A 23,344-nucleotide genomic window follows, 5' to 3' on the forward strand; every position below is an offset into this window, starting at 1 on the left:
AATACACGGGGAGTAATCAGGGAATGGGCCACAGGAGGGAGACACAGCTGGGAGCAATAAGGCTAACGAGACAGGGGAGAGGTAAAACTGAACACACTGACATGAGACATGAACTTTCAGAATAAAACAGGAAACTAACAGACACAGAATCAGACAGGACACTGAACATGACAGGCAGACTCATGAGCAGACACAATAACACCATGGACAGACAGAGGGAACACAGAGAAGTGGGAGCAGGCAGGCAAAGAACAGAAACCTAACAAATGGCAAAATCACAACAGAATACACACTCGGAATGAACAAAAGCATAAGGAAACACAAAACACTGAGTCCTCAGACTCAGGACCATGACACCACCGACCTTACTATTGTCAGGTGACCTGCTCCACCTCCTGAGCCCCACTTCTCATGACAAATGACTTCCTTTTCTTTTATTCTCACTGACACTTGAGGATTGATCATGTTTGATTAGAGCTGCTGCTTATTCTGCAGCCACAGGATGTGCCGAGGCTCAGGGAGGGGCAGCCATGTGACCAGTTCGGCTGAGAGAAAGAAGACATCAAAGACGTGCTGTGGAGGAGCCAGATATGAATAATAACTCATGATTAAACACGTAGAGGTGTATTAACACAAAGTGAGTGAAGAAGAAACACCCAGTGCATCATGGGAGTCCCCCAGCAGCCTACACCTATTGGGTGGATGTTACATGTACAAGATTCAAACTTGTGATTTGAACTAAATAATTTCATGTTTCTGTGGTGAACATAATTAAATCATGTAGCATCTGCATGAAATTCAGCAACTTAATTCTTGTTCTTGTTGAGATGACAGGATACAATCTAGTCAGAGTGGTTCGTTACCTGGACTCACGAAGTTCACAAGATCACATTAGATGTCAAACTGCAGGAAAATCACTGGAGTTTTCAGCAGCAGACAACTACGCCCACAACAACAGATTTCTTTGAGTGTAACTAAGGGAGGATCCAGGGTCACCTGGTCCAGCCCTAACTATATGCTTTAGCAAAAAGGAAAGTTTGAAGCCTAATCTTGAAAGTAGAGATAGTGTCTGTCTCCTGAATCCAAACTGGAAGCTGGTTCCACAGAAGAGGGGCCTGAAAACTGAAGGCTCTGCCTCCCATTCTACTTTAAATACTCTAGGAACAACAAGTAGGCCTGCAGTGTGAGAGCAAAGTTATCTAATAGGGTGATATGGTACTATAACAGGGGTCCCCAACTCCTGGACTCCGGTCCAAATCCAGACCCCAAGAGGATTTTGTCCGGATCACAAAGCAGTTTCTAATTTACCGTGTAGTTGGATGGTTTCTTCCTGCCGGCTGCCGTGGCTGACTTTTGAACTGGCGCGACACGCAGCTATGCAGGTTAGCATCATGCTGGTCCACTCTCCCAGCCAGCTGTTGGCAGTAATGCACCACCAACTGCCAATAAAACGACAAAGAAGAACAAGCTATGTGGGTATGTGAGTTGATAGGTTACTATGTTGGGAGCTTGCTGAGTGGATGAGTAAAAGAAGATGGCTTTGTCAAAAATACTTATAAAGTTATAAAGAGTGGAAATCTGAAGAGCTGTTATGAAATCAAACATAAGAACTTTAACCAAAGCTGTGCGCCTGGGTCTGACGGTAGAACAAGAAGAATAAATGAGGTATGAGCGGCTACACGGCTGATAACAGTCTGTGACAGCACAACAGCATACGAGTGTTCACTGTGAGGACGGTGGATTTTAGGAGGACACAAAAAGACTTTCACTGACTGGAAAATGATAAAGAGTGAAAGGAAGCTGCAGCAGAAACACTTTTTAGTTTGGAAGAGAAACAATGTAACACTTTTAGATGGAAACAAAGTAAAGTGCAACAATTTACCTTCAATAAAAAATAAATTACATCCTTAATAAAACTATAAACATTTGAACCGTTTGATACTGAAACATAAAATGAAATAAACTCCATAAACAATCAAAATGAATTCAAACTGATCAGCAACATTAACTCAGGAGCACAATATATGAAACACTTTAACCTACAAAACAAAAACGAATCAAACAGTTTGTGCTGATTTCTTTCTTTGATCAAAATAACAAAGTCAGCATTAATGGCTCCGACGAGCACGTTTTGCAGTGCACAGCTTTTCAAAGCAGCTTTGAAGCAGGATCCTGCAGCTCTCAGCTCCTGCTCAGTGTTTAGCTGGGACCTGGACTTGGTCTGCAGCAGCAGCAGAGAAGCCTCACAAAGATGAGACTAAAGGAAGAAGAACGCCCAGAGCCTGCTGCCCTCAGAGTGGATACTGCTTCTCTACACTCAGCCAGAATCCACTCAGTGTCTGTGATGTGAACTGCAGTCTCAGTGTGGAGTCAGACGTCAATGAACTGGTTCTGCTCTGCAAAGCTGAAACCAGTTGGAGCTGGTCATGCTGGGAACTGTTTTCATGGAAGTCCTTTTAAAAGTATCCCATCAGTGATGAAATATGCTGCTTGATATATGGAGTCACTGAGGCGGCATCATCGTCAGTAGTGTCAACAAATTCATGCAGGTTCTCCAATGAATCTGTGTCTCCTTCATCGAGTCTCCTGCCCCACACTGCAAGCTTTCCAGTGACAGAGCTGATCTTGTGACCTGAGGGAGGTTTTTATCTTTCCCTTGAAGCTGTAGATTTACTTCATTTCCAAATATGTCACTCAGGTAGGCCAGTTTTGCCAGGAAGCTCTCATCACTAACTCTGCGACTTCATACTTGTGCTCCTGCTCCAAAAACATCTGATCTGCTCTCTGAGCACAAAAACTCAGGACAAGACTTTTCCTGGTGACAGCCGCCTGGCTTCACTGTGAAACAGCACAGCTTGATGTTCGGCTCCATCTCCTCACAGACAGCAGAGACACTCTTGTTGTTACTGGTCTGGTCTTTATAAAACCGACTACACCAATAATTTCAGTCATAACCTCACTGAATTCAGAGGAAAGCTGCTCTCAGTGTGAAACACTCCAGCAGAGGGCGCTGTTAAGTCCTTATTGTAACACAGTTACTGTGTGCAGTTAGACTTCATACATAATCTGCACTTATTTCCATCAGACATGCTGTCAGGAAATGATTGGTTTCTATTGATTCTACTTCCTGTTGACTCGTTTGATGACAGTGAAACAATCACAGCTGATTGTGTGATGATGTAAACTTTCACTGTTACATTCAGTGTGTGTGACATAATGTTAGTGCAGGCTGATAACAGCCTGGTTCTGTTAGAAACACATGAACGTGTCCATAGATCAGTGTGTGTTTAACATGAGAGCTTCAGCCCTGCTGATGTGTTAAATAAAGACATGCAGGAAAACTGATGAGACTCTGAAATAACTCTTTATATTTATAATGTAACTCTGCATCAAAAGAACAACAAAGGATCCCAGACAGGTTTCTGTGAACAAAGACCATTCTGATGTTTCTGTGTTTCTAACACTTTGACATTATTAGTAAACAGACTGCAGTGAGCAGCATTTATAAAGAGCTTCTATATAAAGATATGACAGCTGTTTGACAAGTTTATCACTCTGTGCTTGGACCTGATCAGTCCAGCTGTTTACTTGAAATATGTTCATTTTGGGGTGGGTACAGTTTCCTCTGCGGTGGGTAGGGTGGGCTGCCCCGGGTCCTGTGGGGCTTGGCAGTGCTACCGTAGGCCGCGGTCTGGATGGACCTGGGCTCCCTTGCCTTGGTGGGTACCAGAGGACGGGGGTGCCTACTGGGGTCAGCGGGGGAGCTGGCCCTAGGGAGGGGCATCCTCCCCTCCCTCCTTTTCCTCCCCATCCCCGGCTACCTCCCTCTTCCCGCTCCACCACACTCACCCATACAGGTAGGGCCTTGGGGTGCGGGTGTGTCACAGGAGTGCAGGTGAGACATCCCCCCCCCCCGTCCCCTTCTGGCCACCTGTGCCTCAATTTTATCTCACAACTTAGACATCCACATTACTTACACTCTCATAACACACACATATATATAGGGCCTTGAGGGTGGGCACGTTAACGGCGTCCAGTGGACGGTCTGTGTACTCAAACCTACCTCTGGCGCTGGTGCCCACCTCTCAATTTTAAATCCATGTAGACATTGAGGGTTCTCGGGAGGGGCCATGCTAACACCTGCTGCTCTCTGGCAGCAGCACCATTTTTTAGTTTTAAATGCACTTTAGAGCAACACGCAGCAACACTACACATGAGCGGGAGGAGGGAGGTATGGGGTCTTCACACACCCCCGTTCTCTGCTAGCCATCGGGGCGGGGGGGCTGGGAGGAGATGTTGGCTGTCCGATTGGCCTCCCTGCTGCTGCGGAGCCTGGGACGGTCTGCTTGCCTCCACCCCGGGGGGAAGGGTAACATCTCTTGGGTCTGGGTTCTGCTTCCCCCTCTGGGGGCGAGGGTACCTGGACCCGGGGTATAGAGTATGTTTGGGGAGTGTGATTGTGTGTACATGTCCATTTATGTCAGTCCTTACGTTGGGTGAGTGCTGAGTGTTTGTATATGTGTGCATGAGGGTGGGAATGCATGTTTGTGTCTGTGTGTGCCTGTTTGTCTGTGTCTATATGTCAGGTCGGGTCTTAGACTCCACCTCTCTGGGAACTCCCAGGCCCTCCAAGGCCTATCTCCCCTCACCACACTCCCTGTTGGTGACTGATGCCCTCAGGGGTCGGTGCATTGGTGGTTCTTGGTGTCCGGGGCTGGGCGCTCAGGTATGTACCGGCTCACTCCCGGTGGCTACCTGGCGGGGCCTGGCGCCTGTTGCTCGGTCAGGCCTCCTCCGGGGTGTGGGGGGCCCTCGGGCCTCCGGCCTCTGGGCCTGCGGCTCGGTTCACTCTGGCACAGCCGGCTGCCGGCGGAGCCGTTGGGCACGCTGGTGAAGCCCCCTCTAGCTTCTGCTCGGTGGCTACTGGGTGACGCCTCGTCTGGGGATCCTCAGCCCTTCCCATGAGGGTGGCACAGATGCCCCTCCGGTTGTCCTCCTTGGGCTCTCGCACTCTGGGGCCTGGATCTCCTCCATGCCTGTTTCATGCCCTGGGGGACGGGGCTATGGCTCGCTACATCCTCTTGCAGACCATTACATGTGGAAACCATTTGAATACAAGCGCGCTGATCCACACAGGTGTGCACACGGGTGTTCACTGCTCGTAGACTTAAATTACACCTTTCTTGGCTGCTACTTCAAAGCACATTGTGCGCTGTCTGTCCTGCGTGCTGCACAACACATTATTTGACCACAAGTGTCTGTGAAGGTTCTCAGTCATCCAGGTCATCGTAGTCAAAGGAGCCTCTGTCAGCTAGAGCTGGGCGATAGAACGATAACGATATGTATCGCGATATAACTTTTACTCGATAGAGAAATTAAGCTATCGCGATAGACCTCGCCGCTCTTGTCCTCTTAAAAAAAAAAAAAAAAAAAAGGGTCAGCCAATCCAAATTAAGTAGCGCAGAGCCGAACCAATCACAGCCGCAGTGTCACGTCACGTTACTTGTTACGTACAGCACAAGTGCCAAGCCGCACGTGTGTTTGTTTGGGAAGCAGCCAGCGGGTAATGGAGGAAATGAGTGTGCCGACTAGAAAAATCAACCGAGCGTGACCGAAGAGAAAACAGATGATGGTTCCAATGCCGGAGAGATTGTCGAACAGAAGAGCCACAGAAGTTCCATAGTGTGAAGGTATTTCGGCTATTTCAAGTCTGACAAAAACAGAGTAGCGTGCACTGTAAATTGTGCCGAAAGCAAGTCTGGAAATACAATAAACTGGTGCATGCGTCACACTGTGCGCCACGTTATTGTTTCGGTGAAATGAATTTCTACAATACTGTTAATTCTACTCTCTGCAGTGTTTAAATGCTTACATATACACACAGTTACTGTCCCTCCACGCATACGACTCGGTTCTGCTTCTATGCCCCAGCTTTGTTTACTTTTTCCCACCGAGGCTTCTAGACTTCTGATTGGCCAACATTTCTGCACGGTTAGGAATCTAGCGCCACCTGCTGCTTTGGCATGTTCATAGCAGCGTTTTCCTTCATTTCTGCCTTTATGTGTGGACGGGATTATTTTTTAAAACGAAAACGGAAAATCTCCGTTTTCAAAAACACCCGTGTACGTGTGGACGTAGCCTCAGTCTCTGACTGGAAGCGCTAATTCGTCATTCGGCTTTTGTCAGACTAAAGTAACTGTTAAAACTGTTTGAAAAGCTAAGCTATACAACAAGGAGAGATTGAGAATTTCCTTTTAGTTCTCAGTTTATTTGATATTGACAAAAGTTAGTCAGTTTTGTCTGTTCTTCTGTAAAACAAACTAAGATTTATTTTTAGAATTAATATTTTGTTTCTAAGTGGAATTGACAATTTAGTCTGTTTCGTTTGTTCTATTTTGAAACTTAAACGCTTTAGCGGCTGCCTTTTGTGTAGTTTGTAATATTTGCCTTTATTTATCTGAAAAAGTCTCATGTTCCTTAAGTACATCTACCCTGTTGAACTTATTATGGGAAATAAATATTTAAATAAAAACAAGCTGCTGATTATTTCACATTTTACTTGTGAGCAACGGCACATTTAAATCTTACAAATATAGTTATTTGGCTGATATCGTGATAGATATCGTTATCGCCTGAAATGAAAAAAACATGTCGTGATATGAAAAAATCTCATATCGCCCAGCTCTACTGTCAGCAAAGAGGCACAGAAAAGAAGATCAGACACCAGCGAGGGAGGATAAGAAGGACAGACGCAACAACATTGTCATCCCCTATGTAGCCGGTGTATCAGAAAAACTCAGGAGAGTTTTCTCCAAGCATGACATCCCGGTGTATTTCAGACCCAGCAACACGCTCAGACAAAAACTGGTTCACCCGAAAGATAAAACGCCAAAACACAGACTTAACAATGTGGTGTATGCTGTACAGTGCAGCGAGGAATGCCCAGACCTCTACATTGGAGAGACCAAACAGCCACTTCACAAGCGCATGGCACAACATAGAAGAGCCACCTCCACAGGACAAGACTCAGCAGTCCATCTGCATCTTAAGGATAAAGGACACTCCTTCGAGGATGCCAATGTTCACATTTTGGACAGAGAGGACAGATGGTTTGAAAGAGGAGTGAAAGAAGCATCTATGTCCACTGTGAGCGACCATCTTTGAACAGAGGCGGGGTTTACGAAACCAACTCTCTGCCATCAATAATCCAGTTTTGAGATCCCTTCCCAGACGCCTTAACGCCCACTCACATCCTGGGCCATCTGATCTCAGGAATTCGCATGATAAGGTGGGGCCAGGTTTCACAATGAACACACCCGAAACTCTGGCTGATTGGGACCCACACCCAGTTTCACACCTTGGCTCAGGCGATTAGAGGATCATCAGGGGGTCCTTTTGTCCCTCTGTGGGGGGTCACTCCCACTAGGTTTATATCTGGGACTCTCCACCATTTGACCTTAGAACTGAAGAAGCTTCTCGGATGAGAGGTGAAACGTCTTCAAGCAACTTAAAGAAGTCCAGACGCTTTTCTTTGCAAGCTCCTTTGACATTTGACCACGAGCAATCTTTTCTGGTTTGACGCCGTCTTTGTAGCCAGAAACCAGCTCTCTCCTCGGCTTCCTCCACTACACGCTTCCCCCACGCCAGTCTCCTCCGTCACTATAAAGGGGAGAGTCATGAGCTCCATCACCCTCACCTGTGCCGTCCAACGTCCCGCCACCAGCCTCCACTGCAGCAGGCCAGAGACCACACCCCTGCCACAATAAGTAAAAGTATATCCTTGCTGTACCCTTAATGCTAAATGTGCTAAATTAACCGCTGCCTTTGCCCCTTTGGGATTATTCTTATGTCACTGGGATGTTGACCTTTGACCTTCACATTAGAGAGATGGGCAGACATAATTAGTGTATGAATTTTAAAGTAACAGGTAATAAAGAGAGTGTAGCAAATGTAGTCAGGTTTATTACTCTGTATCACACATGAGTGCCCGAGGGAGGCGGGGCTGACTGGGGAGACACAGGAAACAGAGAGACAGGGCTGACTCGACATGAAACGATGAAACGTGGGACACGGGAACAGAAACTAAACACAGGCTGAAATGAACACTGAGGGAGGGAGAACTAAGATTACTGAGAGCCTGATAAATAAGAAGAACAAAAAGCAAGAAAAACAAGAGTCAAAGAAAACCAAAAACACAAAGCATTGGGCCAGGACCCACTGCTGTGACATTTATATGTGATAAAAACATTAAAAACTGCTCAGATGTTGAAATCTTTCTACGTATACTTTAGGTTCAGCTCTCCAGCCTGGCATTTGGTTAAGCATGATTCAAACATTTGATTTTGTTTAACTGGTTTTAATTATAGTTACTTTTTGTGAACATTTGTTGCAGCATTTAAAAATACATCATTTATTTTCAAACTTTTATTTGATTTAGAGCATCATATTTGACCAACGTAAATGTTTTAATTTCATATAAAATAACTGAAACAGTGAACTAAATATCTGAAATCTTTCCTTCCTTAAAAGTTATAATCCTACTTAAGTTATAGTGCAAACGCTTAAGCAACAAATATACTTGATGCTAATTAATTAATATTTCCCTTTGATGTTGCAACTATGCGGTCACTTCTGTCTTTAAACAAAATAATATTTTCCAGTTACAGAAATCATAAAGTCCAAACTAAAGTGCTACTGTTGCTATATGCATTTTATATAAATCATGGATGATGGTCCTGACATGAAGGAAGAGAAAGTTACAGGTTGCATCCTTTGACTTTGTCTCCGTGCCTTTGGGCGATTTTCAGAAGGACAGATGTTTCGGCATCTAATAACCAACTCGCAAAACAAAATAAAAACAACAAACAGATATTATGATACAGACTTATAATCTGCACCCATGTTTTTTCTAAATTCTATAAAGTGAGCGCGAGAGCCCTCGGTGCGCCTGCGCGCTGCTGAAGTCAAAGTAAACTTTATTGTCATCTCCGCTACAGACAGTCCAGCATATAGAGAGACGAGACGACGAGGCTGCAGTTACAGCGGTGCAAGTAAACAAACAATAAATATAAGAAGAGTAAGAAAATAAATCTACACTTTAGGACTCGGGGTAAAGGATCAATAACAATTTAATTTATAATTTACAGTTTGATGATTTAAAGTCTCACACAACCCGTCAAAAGGGGCGGGGCCGGCTGCTTCCAAGTAGAGCACATTTCATTTATAATGATGTAAATCCAAGCCCATCATGGATTCACCATCTGAATCCTGGGTTGTGTGAAATCCCAGAAATCAACCTTAGACAAAGTGAATCTGTGAACTAAGGTGTTGGTCTGTTAGGTTAATTGTGCTGATCCTCGGGTTGGGGGATTTGTGTTTGTACTGGAGCGCAAAATTCAAACCAATGGAAGATGGACAACAAAAGTTCAAAGCCATCAGGTGCTCAGGTTAGAAAAAAGAGAAAAGATGCAGGTAAGCAGACGTGTGATTGGATAATGGCAGCTCATCCTGAACCAATCAGACTAAACTCCAGACAATACATTATGTTACAGATTTTAATATTAATTAGTCATTGTTACTTGTTGATTTGTCCTTTTCTCATTGTGTGACGAATTATGACGACTGTTTGGTAGCTGTTATTGTCTCTCTCTCTCTCTTCATGTGTGTTTCTCTGGTGAAACAATAGTTTTGTGTTAATGTTAGGGCTGCACGATTTTGCATAAAATGAGAATCACGATTTTTTGGCTTAGAATTGAGATCATGATTCTCTCATAACAATAAATAAACATAAAACAACAAATGTCTCACGTTTTGTTGTTGCAGCAAAATGTTGTCCTGCTTGAAATTCCGTCTCCACCGTTGCTCGACGCTGCGTGTACAGAGCAGGTAGTGCAACAATAGAAAAATAGTTGCGGGACGGCACTGTGTAGCGTTTGTCTAGGGTGTTGATCGTTTTCCTAAATCCCTCGTTTTGCACAGTGTTAATGGAGCCATATCTTTGGTCAGGTGATAAGTGATAGCCTCCGTGATGTCTTTGTGCCTGCGGGAGTTCGACGTGTATAGGGAAGCGCTGTATAAGGTTCCCGTTATTGATGTTTGGGTGGTTGACCGGGACGGATTTTCTCCTGTCACTTTCTCGTCATCCCTGACGTGCTCTCCGTTGTTGTTTCCCTGCTAATTTTAGCATCACACGGCACAGCTTCTGTATCACGTGGTATAAGGCTCCGCCCTTGTCATTTGTTGAGCAGGAAGAGTGAGCGCTTGTTTTCATGCAGAGTACGTCCCGGATCAAAATGTGAAGTTTTACAAATCACCACTTCTTTAGTTAATATCATTTCAGTCTCAGACAATCTCGTTTCTCTTACAGAGGTTGAATGCACCTTCTGCGGATGGCGGTACCACACAGTGTGCGTGGACTTCCCCTGCACAGAAGGCAACTACAAATGCTGTGAATGCTAAATAAACAGAAACAAATGATCCCTGTTGTCTTTGCTTGATGATTGGTTTGAGTCTTGACAATCCACATTGCTGGCGTTGCATCTTTCAATGCCAGCAATGGCAGGTATCAGTGCTCAAACCTTTTGTGTTTGTTTCCAACAAGTTGCCCACCTCGGGAAACAAAAATGTGTTCTTTTACTTGTCAGATGAACATATGAGACACTTTGACTCTTCAGTGCAGTGTGGAGCCTAACAAAGATCTGTTTTGTGTCCCAGCTGATCAGCAGGAGGAGGAGAGTCTGACGGAGCAGCAGAGGAACATTTTCAGCTACTTGGACTCAGCTCAGCCACTACAGAGGAAACAATGAGCTCAACACAGAAGGTGACAGACAGAGCAGGACCATATGACCAAAGATATTTATCACCATATACATCTGAACATTTGCCATAACGATGTAGCTGACGATAGAATTGACACCAGACAAAATACTTTACAGCTGCACAACTTTATTAAAAACCCATCAATGTATTTTCACTGAAACAAGCAGCTGTTGTTTATGTGCATTAAAGTTATATAAAAATGTAACAGTGCAAATGCAAATTGCTCGCTGACAGTTTAACCAAAAGGCGTTTCCAGTGGAAACTGGCCGACACATCCTGAGCATAACCATGTATAATATCCACTAAACTTCAGAAGAGGTTATACAGTCGTGGCCAAAAGGTTTGAGAATTGCATAAATATTGGAACCTGGAGAAGTTGCTGCTTAAGATTTTATAATAGCATTTTGCCTGCACTCCAGAATGTTATGAGGAGTGATCAGATGAACTGCATCGTCCTTCTTTGCCATGAAAACGAACTTAATCCCCAAAAAGCCTTACCACTGCATTTCATTGCTGTCATCAAAGGACCTGCTGAGACCATTTCAGTGATCGTCTTCTTAACTCAGGTGAGAATGTTGGCGAGCACGAGGCTGGAGATCATCATGGCTGTATCCCGATTCAGGTTCTGCAGCTTTAAAGTCCTCAAGGGCCGCGTACTCAAAGACCGCTAAGGCCGAAGTGCGAGGCTCGTAGGCTCGTGAAATGGGACGTCTAGCCTCCGTCGCGCTGCCCGGGTTGCCTAGCAACCATGATACTAACAGCTGGAAACGTTTCATACAGCTTTGTTTGACAGAAATGAAGGAGAACATATTTAGTTCATTTGTTTCTACATGAGCTCTGTGTGATTTGATGAGTATCTGAGGCTGAGACCACAGGACTGTGAAACATGATTGTTGGGCTTCATTTCTGTGCTGCTGGCTCTTCCTCCTCCTCTTCCTCACACACTGTTGAGTTTGTCCTGGTGGATCATCAGGGCTGCAAAGCCTCACAGATGATGTGCAGCAGTGGCTCCCTCAGTCTGTCCTCACTCTGGACACTTGCAGTCGTCACACATGGAAATCAAATGTGTGATAAGCTGCAGGATTCAAACACAAGTGTAACTTATAAACACATGTTCATACTTTTATTCCACAATCAGAGAGAAAGAAACAGAGAGAGTGCAGGACAGACAGACAGGTGACAGTCTCAGGTGTACACACTGCTACACAACAGCACCAGAGAAGCAGGATTTAGTGTTTGTGTTATTACAAGTGTAAACAAGAAGAGTTCCAGATGGTGCAGTGGACACATGTGTGACTGCTGTGATTAAAGCATCTTTCTTTCAGCTTAACGAGTGAACCGTCAGCTCGTTCAAACACACGTTAAAGTGCGTTTGGCTCGACACCACCGAACAGAGGCAGCAATATAACACAGCTAACATTAACAGTGCAGTGAATCCTGCTTGTGCCGTGATGTTCAGGACTGCAAACCGAGCAGCATCACTGACTTTCAGCTTGTTGTGTTTGTGGATATATGACTGACTTTAATTATCCACAAAATCATCACATTCTCTGTCAGATTAAGGTCGACTATTGAACGGCGTATATTTTAAAGGCTTTAAAACCAAGTTAACGCTGAAAGTACAAACATCACTAATGTCACATAACTCTGCCGACAAGGCATAGCTATGGCTATGAAATGCTCTTTGTGTATCACTTCTTCATTATGAAAGATGTCATTAATGCACTAGTAATGTCTCATCTGGAGTATTGTTCAATCATTTGGTCAGCAGCTAATAAGACAGATCTTAACAGACTTCAGTTAGTCCAGAATAAGGCGTCCAGATTAGTGTGAAGATGTTCATACTATACTAATATTGATAAAATGCATAATAAACTTTCTTGGCTTAACAGCAGGTTGGATGTAATGTGTTAGAACTACCAGCAGGTGGGGATAAGAGACCTTTAAGGTGTTTGGTGCCACGCTCCACCTTCAGGTTTAAAACTAGTGTTAATGGAGTTTGAAGGTTGAGTTTGTTCCACGACTGCATTTCACTCACTGCCTCTGTTTGTATCTCTGTCACTGCAGAACCAACATAGAGCCAGAAGTCAGCGCTCTCAGGAGGCCGACAAACCTCACAGAAGAAAGGGAGAGAAAAAACACACCTGTGACGAGTGTGGGAAGGGTTTTACTCTGAGGGCTAAACTAAAACAGCATCAGGTCATCCACACTGGAGAGAGACCGTTCAGCTGTGACTTGTGTGGAAAGTCTTTTTCCTTGAAGGGTTCCCTAAAAACACACCAACTCATCCACAGTGGAGTTAAAGCGTACAGCTGTGATCAGTGTGGCAGAGCTTTTACTCACAGTAGCAGCTTACAGAGGCATCTAGTTACCCACTCTGGAATTAAGGCATACAGCTGTGATCAGTGTGGCAGAGCTTTTACTCGCAGTAGCCACTTACAGAGTCATCTAGTCACCCACTCTGGAATTAAGGCATACAGCTGTGATGAGTGTGGGATGGAGTTTACTCTGAAGGCTTCACTAAAACAGCATCAGGTCATCCACACTGGAGAGAGACCGTTCAGCTGTGACTTGTGTGGAAAGTCTTTTTCCTTGAAGGGTTCCCTAAAAAAACACCAGCTCATCCACAGTGGAGTTAAAGCGTACAGCTGTGATCAGTGTGGCAGAGCTTTTACTCGCAGTAGCCACTTACAGAGTCATCTAGTTACCCACTCTGGAATTAAGGCATACACCTGTGACATCTGTGGAAAAACTTTCAGCCGGAGAGGGAACCGAAATACACACCTACGCATTCACACCAGACATGATGTGTACTGCTGTGAACAGTGTGGCAAACAGTTTACAACAGACGCACACTTACAACGACACATGTTTACCCACACTGAGGAGAAACCTTATCAATGTGACCTGTGTGAGAAGACTTTTAAAGCTCCACATCACCTGAGACAACACCAACAGATCCACACCAGAAAGAGACTCTACAAGTGCAGCTACTGTGAGGTATGTATTTATATTGTTATCTTGTCATTTTAGCCTGACTGTTTGGAACAACTCTGCTCATTAAACTGTGTTAGCATGTTAGCAATTCTACTGCATGGAAAAGCAGCTCTGAGTGATTATTCAGATTTTCCTTTCAGTTATGATTTTAGTATTACTGTAGTATTATGGTGGTAGTATTGTAGTTATTGCAGCCCAGTAAACTGAGTGTGTTAACTGAAACAGTCAAATGTAGTTGGACGTCTGCAGAGATGCTCTTTATTTCAGGCGACGTTCAGGATACAAATGTTGAAGGACTGACTTACACTGTCTTTGTGTCTTTGTTTAGAAGCAGAGCGACACAGATGGATCCAGTTCTCAACCCTGTCATCACTGTGGTGGTGTGAAAGACTTTCATTGTGACCTCTGTGGAAAAACTTTCAGTCAGCAAAAGACCCTAAAAGTACATCAACGTAGACACACTGGAGACAAACTGAAATACTGCAAAGAATGTGGGAGAAGCTTCACCACACCAAGTGAGTTAAAACGACATGAACTGATTCACAGTGGGGTTAAAAAGCACATCTGTGATCAGTGTGGGTCATCCTTCACCACTGCAGGTCAGCTTAAAACACACAAAGGAGTCCACACAGGAGAGAAACCACACAAGTGCAGACACTGTGAGAGAAGCTTCTCACAGTCACATAGTCGTAACATTCATGAACGTACACACATGGAAGGAAACTACAGCTGTGACCAGTGTGACAAGAGCTTCAGGAATCTCAGTTCATACTCTGCACACAAACGATCCCACGTTACTAATAAACTGTTTCACTGTTACCAATGTGCCCAAACATTCACCTCATTGTCTGCTCTGTGCAAACATCAGCGCGATCACTCAGGGCTGAAATCACTCCCATCACTGGATCACAGTGAATCTGAAGACACAGAAAGATCCTCTGGTTTCTGTGTCGGACTCAAAAAGCTTGAGATCAGGCTCCACAGAGTTCAGATAGAATCATTTAAACTTGTGTTGAACTGAACTGGTTGCTGGGCTGAACTTCTACATAATACAGATCTACATGGGATCTTCTTTTCTGTTGTTTTACTGAGTCAGTTTTGTCCTTTTTTCTCTGTCCTGGTTTTGCTCGTCTGTAAATGATTGAAACTCAGTCAAATAGTTCATTGTTCTCCAGCAAAACGTTTTGGAAACTCATGTTTAACCTTTAAAACTCTGACATGTTTTAGCACACAAGGCTTCATCGGGGAGTTCACTCATGATTGGACCATGAGAACAAAGGTTTTTAGTTCTTTCAAAGAGAGTCTTGGAGATGTTTGATGTTTCTGTTTTTCTGAAACCACCTGAAAGAAAAACTATTTTTCTTGCTTTATGTAGTGTGGAAGTTTTTAATGTTTCTTCATCTGTGATGTTCTTGAATGTGTTCACGTGAAGATGGTACAAATAAACTGTCCTTTCAGCTTTAGCTCCTAATTTATTCATTATTTATGGATGTAGCACAGCAGCCGTCTCTTGATTAACACATGGAGGGCTCGGGATCTGATGGTGTCGTCTCCCTAATTTGCCCACTCAGTAAATCTCACTCATGGCCAAGAAATTGAAATAAACCTTGTTTCCCTGCTGGATAGTGATCCACTGTAACTCTGCTCCTCCTTCCTGTTTAGGATTTCTGTGGCTGAAGTAAAATTCCCTCCATCCATCACTTATCCCAGCTAACCCAAAGTGAAATAAAGTTTTGCTCGTCTTAAAAAAGCTAAAAAACAAACTGTAGAAATGGTCGACTCAGTGACTTCATAAAATATTGAAGTGGTTCAGGTAGAGCCAGTTTTTAAATGACCATGAACACTGAGCGTATTGTATCTGTACAGCATGTTTTTCTATTAGACAGATTTGTAACAGAGGCCTTGCTCTCAGTAAGTTTGAAATCCTTTTCTGATTTCTTTTGTAATCTCTGATCTTTGTGTATCCTGCTCAGTTTGCATGCTGCCTGTAGGAGTTTCTGTCTTTGTATTTGAAGAGAATTCATTGAATATACTCAGCTGCTTCCCTTTGGTGCCTCACACATCACTGAAGTTTTTCAGTGTCCAGTTATTTGTTTTTAATAGCTGTTTGAATTCTCTGTATGTTTGACCCTGTAGACTGTTTAATGGACTGCTCGTCTTCCTGTTTGTAACCACTGCCTGTTTAGGACTAAAGATTTGGATTTTTGACTTTAACACAGCCTCTGCGTGTCGTCCCTTTGTGTCCTCGTCCTCTGTGAATGTGTCACAGATGTTTCCATGATAATAACACAGCTTTCCCACAGTGGCTTGCAGCAGCATTTATTCACAGCACATTTGAGAAAGGTTCAGATTAACTTGATGAGTTTATATTCAGAATGATTCTGACAGTGGGCCACTGTGAATTGTGATCTTTCATCAGGTCAATGTTTAAGTTCAGTATTTCAAAGCAGGAGCTATGAACAGTCATCATGTTGGCATTAGAATTATTATTATTAATCATTATTAATAATGTCGTTACTCATGTATAACTTTGATTAGTATACATGAATTTTATCAATAGTAAAAATAATGAATAATTCATGTATAACTTTTATTGTGTTTTGTATATTAATTATATTTAAATAGAGATGTTGACCCTGTCTCTACAGTAGCATCAGTGTAACATACATTATTGGTCCAAGCTGTCATAAATGGGGAGCCTGATCCTTTATTATGAAAACATGACGAGTATTTTTCTTGTCAGTTGGGAAGAAGTTGGTCTTTTTTTCCTTCTTTTTGCTCAGTTTGTCTTTTCTTTGATAATTGAAACTCTGATCAAACCTACTCATGTTCACAGCATGTAAAAGCAGCTGACAGTCCGTGGCATTGTTGTTTGTAGAGGTGCAGTGTAGTGGGAGCATAAATCAAAAGAAAACAGTAACATTTATGTAATAAAACATCTGAATGAAAATGAACAGGCCCTTTATGAACTTCAAAGGGATCTGAAAACAACACTTTTTAAAAGAGTATCTTGGGGTGTAGGTGGTCAAAATAGAAAACTGAGCTGAGACTCTAAGTTCAATCCATCCATTGGTTTTTACTTAGGAGGAAGAAATGTCAGGCTGGTGCAGGCTGGTTAGGTGCATGTGGTTATCTTTACCTAAATGAGTTCACTTTGTGGCTGCCAGGTTGGGCAGAAGTACCTGTCCCCTGTTAGGCTTAGCAAGGTTCTCCAGGAGTTTCTCCATGGGTAGAGCTTCTAGCTCCTGCAGCACATCTGTGGCCGTGCAGGCTGCCACTTTCTTGGTTGCTCTTTTTACCCCACTGGTGGATGAGCTGCAATGGTCTCCATTTGTCCCATATGTGTTTACTTCTTCTTCTTCTTTTGCATATTAAACACATTATTCTGTTTCTATGTATTTGCTATGATTTGCTATTTGTTAAGTAACATTGCTTCACTCACTATGCCGGGTTTGTGTGTGGAAGCATTCAGTTGCTGGCAAATCAAACATTCTGCAAATGAAGCTGAATACTCAGTTACATGTTTCTTTACATTTTATTATGTTACAGATTAAGTCATTTGTTCTTACTTTGTTTGTCTTTTCAGTCTTCATGAGGGTCAGGTGTGGGGAAACGCCCGCCCGGCATTTCCTCATTTTAAAGTCCTGCTGATGTCACACATGACATCAGCAGGTCAAACCAAGTGGAGGGGTTTGTTTGTCCATAGAGATGCTTCCTTTTGTTTGTTTTAAGGTTTAAATGGATTTGTTGAATGTGTTTCTTTTCATCAATACTGCCATTTAGTTGTGTAAATGTGCATGTTAGAAGTGTGAAGAGGTTTTGTGTTTAGAAATTGTTAGCAGAGCTGCCCTGTGCAGCATTTATGGCATAATACTTTTAAGGGAGAATAAAAAGTCGACACATACATCTCATTCCTGACGGAGGACTCTACCACAACCCCTCTCCAGTCCATTCACAGAGTCATTGCATGATAAGACATGGATAGGATATGGGCGGGGCCTTTTACCGTCATTTTATTAAGGCACAAAGTACAAACACCTGTGGACACATAATCCAACACCCCCACTTGTACACAGGTTGGGGGGAAAAACAATCCTCCAAAAAAAACATCTTATATTCCAAACACGAATCCAGAGAATTTGTCTAACTTAGACTTTGAGACTGGTTTCGTCATCATATCTGCTACCATTGACTCAGTTGGACAGTAATCAATGAGCACTTTTCTTTCATGTACAGCTGACCTTATAAAATGATATTTCACATCAATGTGTTTACGTCTTTGTCTGTTCACTGGATTCTTTGACAAAGCGATTGTTCCCTGATTGTCCTCCAAAATCATAGGTATTTCATACTCAAACTCATCAAGATCTTGAATCAAATAAGTCAAATACATACATTCCTGAATTGTTGCTGCTAATGCCATGTATTCGGCTTCACAAGTTGATAATGCTGTAGTTGTCTGCTTTTTGGTTTTCCATGATGGTAAATGGCCTGCATTTGTATAGCGCTTTTCTAGTCCATAGGACCCCAAAGCGCTTTACACTACATTCAGTCATTCACCCATTCACACACACATTCACACACTGGCGATAGCAAGCTACATTGTAGCCACAGCTGCCCTGGGGCGCACTGACAGAGGCGAGGCTGCCGGACACAGGCGCCACCGGGCCCTCTGACCACCACCAGTAGGCAAACACGGGGTTAGTATCTTGCCCAAGGATATTTGGCATGCAGCCAGGGTGCAGCCTGGGATCGAACCACCGACCTTCTGATTAGTGGCTGACCTGCTCTGCCACCTGAGCTACAGCCTAATTCTGGATGGATAACGTGTAGCTCCAGCATCTACTTTATCATCAGTTTTAACCTCGGACTCAGTTTGACTGCTTTCACTACCATCCTGAACATCCTCATCCTTCGTCTGTTTGGGTTCACCATCTTTTCTGGATTCATAAACCTCATCTTCATACATCTGATCATTCTGTGTTTGTTGATCCATTGTCGCGGGATTTAGTATTTTTATCAATCTGTGCTTTTCAACTTTCCCGGTTTTTGGGAAATAGATCAAATATGCTGGACTGTTTTTGTCATATCCCAAGAAAACACCTTTGTCGCATCTTGGATCCAGTTTTCCCCTATTTTGTTTATAAGCATAGCACAATGATCCGAATTTTTTCATTCTAGAAAGATCAGGTCTTTTTCCAGTTAACATCTTATACGCTGTCTGACCTGTGCGTTTATTAAAACACCGGTTCCGAATCACTCCCGCGGTTTGTACTGCATATGGCCATAAAGACTTTGGCAATTCGCTCTCAACTAACATGCATCTCGCCATGTCAAAAAGTGTACGCCAGTTCCTCTCTGCTGTTCCATTTTGATGAGGCGAATATGGCGCCGAAGTTTCCTGCCTAATGCCGTGTCTACTTAACAAATCTCTGAACTGTCTACTTGTAAATTCAGTTCCATTATCAGAACGAATGCACTTGATTTTCCCATACGATGCCACCTCTGCAATAAATCTTTCAGTTGCCTGAGTTGTATCACTTTTGTGTTTCAGATTATATACAAATGTTGCACCTGAATAATCATCAACAAACGACAAAACATACTTAAACCCTTCTTTAGAGTTTGGCGTAATCGGACCAGCTAAATCCGTATGTACCAACTCTAATGCTGTCCTGGCCTTTTCATCGGGTTCTCGGTTCCTAGTTTGAGTAAACTTCCCTTGTATACAGGCTTCACATTGCATATTTTTGTTGATTTTACCCTTAATGTCCATTCCATCGACGACATTTTGCAAATTTTGAACATCCTCATAATTACAGTGCCCTAGGATTTCATGCCACGTTGCATATCAAAACATCCATTACATTTCTCCTCAAACTCTTGCACAGTGTTTATAAAGAACAGTCTCTCATGTTCACATATAGGGAATTTTGTTCCATCAACATGTTTAAGAAAACTGTCCCCGTGTTTGAAAACCACAGTGGCTCCGTTACTAGTAGCTGCTTTTACTGACAAAATGTCCTGTGGAAACGATGGAATGTAGAGTGCTTGTTTCAATGTTACCTTGTGACTTCGTCCTTTACTGTCAATCATACTTATCTCAGCATCTCCTCACCGCTTTGCAGCTCCTCTGCTCCGCCTTCCGTCAGCCAACTCTACACAATGAGCCTCGGGTCGAAATGTGTCATCAAAAGTCTTAAAACTCTCGATCTTCGTAAAGATATGTGACGTCGCTCCGGTATCCACCAGTAGCTGATTGTTCAGCATCTCTTGGCCGCCGTCCGGGACCCTCTGGGGTTCGGAGCCCGTCTTGAACGCGTAGTCCTTCTCCATAACCCCTCTCGCTTCATCCCGTCTCAGCTTCCTTCTACAGGTCGCATCTTTGTGTGTACTACTCCGGCAAAAACTGCACCATACTCTAGATCGGCACGTTCTTGCAGTGTGTCCCTTTAGTCCACATTTAAAACACACAATCTCATTATTCTTTGATCTTCGGTCGTCTGCTCGCCAAAAAGTAGAATCCTGGTCTAATTGCACTTTTGTCCTCATTACGTTGTCATCTGTTACAGCCGCACGCATTCTCTCGGTTTCTTCATAACTTCTGAGTTTTACTTTAAACTCTGAGAATGTGATTTTTGCTTCGCTCTGTGTAACGTGCACAATCAGGGGTTTAAATGTCTCTGGTAGTCCTTTCATTATCATTGCGATCAGAAGTCCATCAGTTAATTGCTCACCCGCATTTTTCAACGCTGTGATAATTGCTTCTGCTCGGATAATATAGTCCGTCACACTTTCATTCCTTTCATTTGTGAGAGAAGTAAGTTCGGTGTACAGACTTATAATCCGTGGCTTGCCCACTCCTGCATAATGACCTCTCAAAATTCTTAGAGCTTTCCGTCCGTCATCAACTGCATCTCTCATAACTAACGATAAACTTTTGTCATCTAGAAAGTGTATCAACTCTGCATATGCTTCTGCATTTTTGTCATCATCTTCACCTTCGGCTTCTCCATCACCCTCAGCCTTCAAGATGACATCTTTCAAACCTTGTAGTCTGAGATGACCAAGGAACTTTGTTTCCCATATCTCATATTTCCTTTCATCTCCATCAAACTGCAAACAGGAATATCGACTACCCGACTCTGCCGTGCGTCTGCTCATGATGCTCAAAATCGCTTACTCACTCAATCGTGCCAAACTTTTAACACCTGCCGGTATCTTGCGGTTTCAGGAAACGCTGCCCTTCCTTTGGCAGTTACAGGACCTCCTCTTTACTGCTGTCTGGGCCCATAACCTGTTAGCAGAGCTGCCCTGTGCAGCATTTATGGCATAATACTTTTAAGGGAGAATAAAAAGTCGACACATACATCTCATTCCTGACGGAGGACTCTACCACAACCCCTCTCCAGTCCATTCACAGAGTCATTGCATGATAAGACATGGATAGGATATGGGCGGGGCCTTTTACCGTCATTTTATTAAGGCACAAAGTACAAACACCTGTGGACACATAATCCAACAGAAATGTATAGAAACCAATCATTTACTGACAGCATGTCTGATGGAAATAAGTGCAGATTATGTATGAAGTCTAACTGCACACAGTAACTGTGTTACAATAAGGACTTAACAGCGCCCTCTGCTGGAGTGTTTCAGTACTGCGTTAACTAGAATACACCACCTCCTCCTCACACCACCTGCTACAGCTCTACTCTTCTATGACTACAGTCATCCACAGCACTGATGTGAGGTCACATGGTTCATATGTAAGGAGCACAGCTGACCTCAGGTCAGTTTAATGACTGTGAGCAGCAGCTGTGTTATTGTCACTGTGACAGGGAGACACTCTCAGACACAGCGCTCATGTCAGCTTGTTCTCATGCAGGAGGATCAGGAGCTCCATGTTTGTCTTTCTGTTTGAATCATGATGTGTTTGTGCCATCAGAGTCTGTCATGAGTACTCAGGGTTTCACAGCAGCTCTTCTGGATGCTGACGAGGACTCCAACCTCATGTTTCACCTCTCTGAGCTTCTGATGTCTGTGAACACTCGTGTTTCTTCTCTGGGCTCATCTGGACAAAAACACCTTTCTGTGTTTGGCTGCAGCCTCATTCTGACTGACAGGAAGTGTGTTATCCATGAGCTGCACTTCTGTGAGGAAGTTTCCTGCTGTGTTTCCTGTCTGTGGACAAACACGAGTGTTCCAGCTGAGGACTTGCTTCCTTCCACCTGTCCATACAGGACATCACGCTGTCTGCAGCTCTGTAAATGCAGCTCCAGGTCCTTCCACGTGCTGCTCTGTATTTGTGCAGTTTGTAGTGTGTCCTGGGAAACGTAGCACACATGGTGTTCTTCTGCTGTTTCCTCCTTTCACTGAGTGTGAAACACTGACGCTGTGCTGTTGTTCACAGAGGGGAGCTGATTCTAGCTGCAGCTGGACTCTGTCATCTAACTGAATGTGTTGGTGCTGATCACGGGGCTCTGAGGGGGGAGCAGCAGGAGGACTCTGGATGCTGACGTCAGTGTATCTGTGGAAGCTCCCACAGCGTGTCTGTCATTCAATATTGTGCTGTATATTGTATCTATGCAAAGATGAACAGACTGTGTGTTCACTGGTCTCTGTGCTGCAGCTCTGATGTCATCATCACTCCCTCCTCCACCCTCAGCAGTCCCAGCATGCTGCTGTGGTGCACCCCACCCTCACTCTACACCTGAGCCACAGACCACACCCTCCACCTCAATATACACCACAGTTTTCTCTGCTGTGGAAATGAGATCAGGAGGAAATCATCATTATTATTATTTAATAAACGCTCACATTAATGTGGGCTTATTTGTTTCATATTAGAAACATTAGTTGAGTGTTTTTAGTATAAAATGGTCAAAGTCCCTCTTTTTGCTCCTCCCCTCACCTGTGGATGGGCGGTGCTGTTACCGTGGTGACAGCTTGGATGTGTTTCAGTCCTGCCTGGTTATCACTGCAGGAATCTTTCACATTTATTACAGGTAATAACTCTGATTTTTCTGTGTATTATGAACCAAATGTATCCTGATACACACAGAGATGGATGAGCAGAGGTCACATGATGAAAGAACAAACATGGAGTTTTTGATTTATTTAGATATTTATTGATGAATGCAAACAAACCTGACACTGAACCATCGTCCAGCAGAACAAACCTGATCACATGACCTGCTGACCCAAACAGTGCAAAGCTCCATGGCAACAACAACAAACAGCCTCACATATGTTAACAGAGGCTGTTAGAAGCACAGAGTCTTTACAGTCTTTCTCCTGTTTGGACACAGATCTCTGCACATCTTCATCACAGTTACTCACAGACGTGCAGAGTGTGTGGATATCAAAGCTAAGTTTCCACCATGTTTGTAGTCTGTACTGGGACTCATGGAGCATCTCTCTATGAGCACCCAGTTTAACCAGCAGCCTTCACACCACACATCACACAGACATGGAAACTTCAAACCTCAGACTGAAGACACCATCAGAAATAAACAGATTGTGATGA

At 43.6% G+C, this 23,344-nt stretch overlaps 2 protein-coding genes across 2 annotated transcripts in view; one reads left to right on the top strand and one right to left on the bottom strand.

Annotated features, from left to right (window-relative positions):
* Positions 1-23,344, bottom strand: part of LOC147337013 (protein NLRC3-like) — a 504,309-nt gene that overhangs the window by 366,857 nt on the left and 114,108 nt on the right. The window lies entirely within an intron of this gene.
* LOC147337026 (uncharacterized) overlaps positions 10,666-23,344 on the top strand; it is a 76,409-nt gene continuing 63,730 nt past the window's right edge. The window contains exons 1-3 of the mRNA XM_086287198.1: positions 10,666-10,819; positions 12,886-13,149; positions 13,402-13,521. Coding sequence (XP_086143324.1) covers positions 10,802-10,819; positions 12,886-13,149; positions 13,402-13,521 — 402 coding nt within the window. The 5' untranslated portion in view covers positions 10,666-10,801. The remainder of the gene's footprint in view (positions 10,820-12,885; positions 13,150-13,401; positions 13,522-23,344) is intronic.

The sequence above is a fragment of the Aulonocara sp. 'chitande type north' Nkhata Bay genome, linkage group LG3 (assembly GCF_057382095.1).
Source record: "Aulonocara sp. 'chitande type north' Nkhata Bay isolate Kocher_YH1m ecotype deep benthic linkage group LG3, A_spYH_male_GT1.1, whole genome shotgun sequence".
NCBI classification, from domain to species: domain Eukaryota; kingdom Metazoa; phylum Chordata; class Actinopteri; order Cichliformes; family Cichlidae; genus Aulonocara; species Aulonocara sp. 'chitande type north' Nkhata Bay.